The sequence below is a fragment of the Triticum aestivum genome, unplaced genomic scaffold (assembly GCF_018294505.1).
Source record: "Triticum aestivum cultivar Chinese Spring unplaced genomic scaffold, IWGSC CS RefSeq v2.1 scaffold180054, whole genome shotgun sequence".
NCBI classification, from domain to species: domain Eukaryota; kingdom Viridiplantae; phylum Streptophyta; class Magnoliopsida; order Poales; family Poaceae; genus Triticum; species Triticum aestivum.
In genome coordinates this window covers 1-3,208 of record NW_025241973.1, presented here as the reverse complement: position 1 = coordinate 3,208, position 3,208 = coordinate 1, and the positions used below count along the sequence as shown (strand labels likewise).

Below are 3,208 nucleotides of genomic sequence, written 5' to 3'. Positions count from 1 at the left end.
GGTTTTGGGTGGGCCAGGGCGGTCAGAAGTGGGCTTGAGAATACAATTCCTGCAAACCTCCCCACTTTTGTCTCCGGTTTGCGGGAGAAGTCACGTTCGGACCGTCTCGCAGACTAATACAGGTCGGCGTTGGATGGTTTTCGCGGTTCGGACAGCGTCGTCCGGACGATTGTGAAATGTTTATGGTCCGTCTTGGAGATGCCCTTACGAATCATTTATATGTACTTACTACGTATACATTGGATTGATTGGACCGAGAGAGATCGTGAACTGAGCTAGAGTAATGGTCGTAATGCATGAACATGAATGTTTGGTGGCGGCATGCATGCAGGGTTACATGGACAACTTCGTGGACCAGACCGAGTTCTGGTACGAGAAGGGCGGCGACAACAAGCGCGACGACGACAAGTGGTGGATGCCGACGGTGAAGGTGCCGGCGGAGGGCCTGTCCGATGTGACCCGCAAGTGGCTGCAGTACCAGAAGGAGTGCGTGAACCAGGTGCTCAAGGCCGCCATGGCCATCAACGCGCAGGTGCTGGTGGAGATGGAGATCCCAGAGATCTACATCGAGTCGCTCCCCAAGAAGGGCAAGACGAGCCTGGGCGACGCCATCTACCGGAGCATCACCGATGAGGAGTTCGATCCGATCGAGTTCCTGGAAGGGGTGGACCTGTCGACGGAGCACAAGGTGCTTGATCTCAAGAACCGCATCGAGGCCTCCACCATCATCTGGAAGCGCAAGATGCAGACAAAGGACGCCAAGTCCTCCTGGGGTTCCATCATCAGCTTCGAGAAGCGCGAGCAGTTCGAGGAGCGCGCCGAGACCATCCTCCACCTCCTCAAGCTTCAGTTCCCCGGAGCCCCACAGTCACAGCTCGACATCTCCAAGATCCAATACAACAGGGTATATACCTGCGCCTTCCCGACCATTCATGATGCCTCATGCATGTGATGGTTCGTTCGTTGGTTGTTGATGGTGAAGTTGCATTGGCAGGATGTTGGTTACGCTCTCCTAGAGAGCTACTCGCGTGTCCTAGAGAGCCTGGCGTATAGCGTGATCTCGAGGATCGAGGACGTGCTGGGTGCGGACGCGGCGGCCACGAACCTGACGGCGAGCGAGGCGGCGCGGAGGCAGCTGGAGATGAAAGCGCCAAGGAAGCTGGACGCCAGGGAGGAGCTGGAGAAGCTCAACGAGGCGCCGGCGTCCATGACGCTCTACGACTTCATGGGATGGCACTTCGACCAGGACGAGCTCATGAGGAAGAAGGAGGAGGGCACGCTCGACGAGGCCGGCGAGGCCATGCTGCTCAAGAAGGCGCCAAGCCTCGCCCCCAAGAAGTTCTCCTACGTGGACAGCCTCGCCGGCGGCGTAAGGAGCCCCTCCGCGCATCACTGATCGTACGCCATTGTCATCTCGAGGGAGCCAGGCCAGCACAAATCGATCAAAGCAACAACGGGAACCAATCGATCCAAGATGGCATGGCAATGTACATATCTGAGGAATGCACTTCGTACGTATGGGAGACAATCGACATTGGAGTGCAGAGATCATCACCGGCTCTATCGATCCATCGGCCGGACTCGTTCATCCCTCTCATCTCATATACAGTAGATCGGATCGAGCAGTTCTGGAAGACGGGAAAAGGACGAATGAACAGGATGGTTTGATCAGCTACACATTATTTTACTCTCCTTGCTCTCCGCCCGACATGTGCATTGCTCGGGTTGCTGTTGTACGTACGTGGCTACTGATTTATTTTTGTAGGTACTTCTCATTTACTCCCCGGGGGAGGAGACGCTGAACTCTGTGGTATGTGTATAGCCAGCGGGCAAACACATTGTATTCATTGATTTGATTTAATCTAACCATTTCTAGACTCGGTTTCCCTGTTTCAGAGGACAAACACACCTGCTTATGCCAATTAACCATTCTAGCTTGTTCTGTTTGTTTGGATTTGGACGTGATGATGGAGAGATTTGCGAAACTACTGCTTGGAGAGGGCCTGTTTATTCCTGTCAAAAGACAAGATTCAAAGCTGTTGTTTAACGGATTGGAAATGGTACACCCCATGCCAAACTTGGCGGGAGAATGAGAAGCCAGTGAGGATGTGTTGCATGCACTCTGGCTCCTCGTCACAAAGGAGGCAGTGAGGCGCGTGTGGAAGCCCGTGCCTAGCTAGTCGGTCGGCAGACCAACAACCGTTTTGGAGGGCATGAGTTGGTCGGGGTTCGGGGAAAGGGTGGTGTGACGCAGCAGCCGCTAGAGATCGACGTACTAGACCATTGCCGTAGGTCCGAGAGCATCGTAGATGTCATGGATCCATTATCAACCGTCCTTTGTTTGTCGCGCCGTCCGAGGACAAAGGCGAAGACGAGAGACGCAAGCTCCGCAGTGTATCGGCCATTGATCCGGTGATCAAACCAGAACAGACAAGTCTTGTCATCCCTGAGCTACGAAGTGGTAGAGGATGTGTCGGATTCAGGGCTCCGCAGACCTAAGAAGGTTCGAACTAAGGTGCGTGTACGAAGATCTCAACCTCTCAAGTCTATAACTTATCGCCCTGCAGCCTAGCCTAGCCAGATTCGTGAGAGTGGGGAAGAAGACGGACACGACAGTTTACCCAGGTTCGGCCCACCTTGCGGTGTAAAACACTATTGCTTTTTGGTGGATTGGCCTCACGAGGGGCCGAGGATGAACAAGTACAGAGGATGAACAGCCTCGCGAGGGCTATGAAGGTGAGGGTGGAAAAGATCCGATCCCTCTCTACGATGGTGGCTAACCTATATTTATAGTGGCCTTGGTCCTCTTCCCCCAAAGCTTAGGCGGGAAGAGATCCCACAACGGCCAATTTGAAAGGAGATAAGTAGTATATCTAATCCGGACGAAAGGTGGTCTTCGCCTGCAAAGCTTCTGGCCGTGACGCAGCTGTGGGCTCGGTGACGACATATGTCCCGCCGAGCCCGTGGTCTTGGTCTTGTTGCACTAGAATGGAAACCTTTGGGAGATTCCTCGAGAACCTACGCATGTCCTTGCCTCCTTAGCATCAAAGAGGAAACTGCCTCCTATGCGTCCGCTGTGCCCGCATGGCCTTGGCCGTCATGGCTCACATCATCGCAGCCTCGTGAGGCTGGGTGCTTGCATAGAAATCTCCGCTCCTCGGGAGACCGCCTTGGGAGGCTGCTCCCTCAAGAGGTCTTGGTGTCGTCC

General features: G+C 54.4%; 1 protein-coding gene across 1 annotated transcript; it reads left to right on the top strand.

The window, feature by feature from the left end:
- Positions 1 to 331: 331 nt before the first annotated feature.
- On the top strand, positions 332 to 1,888 carry LOC123176891 (rop guanine nucleotide exchange factor 11; the record flags this gene model as incomplete). The annotated part of the gene is given in 2 exon segments (XM_044590915.1): positions 332 to 904; positions 995 to 1,888. Coding segments are annotated over 2 exon segments (975 nt in total), but the record flags the coding sequence as incomplete, so codon positions are not given.
- Between the last annotated feature and the right edge of the window lie 1,320 nt (positions 1,889 to 3,208).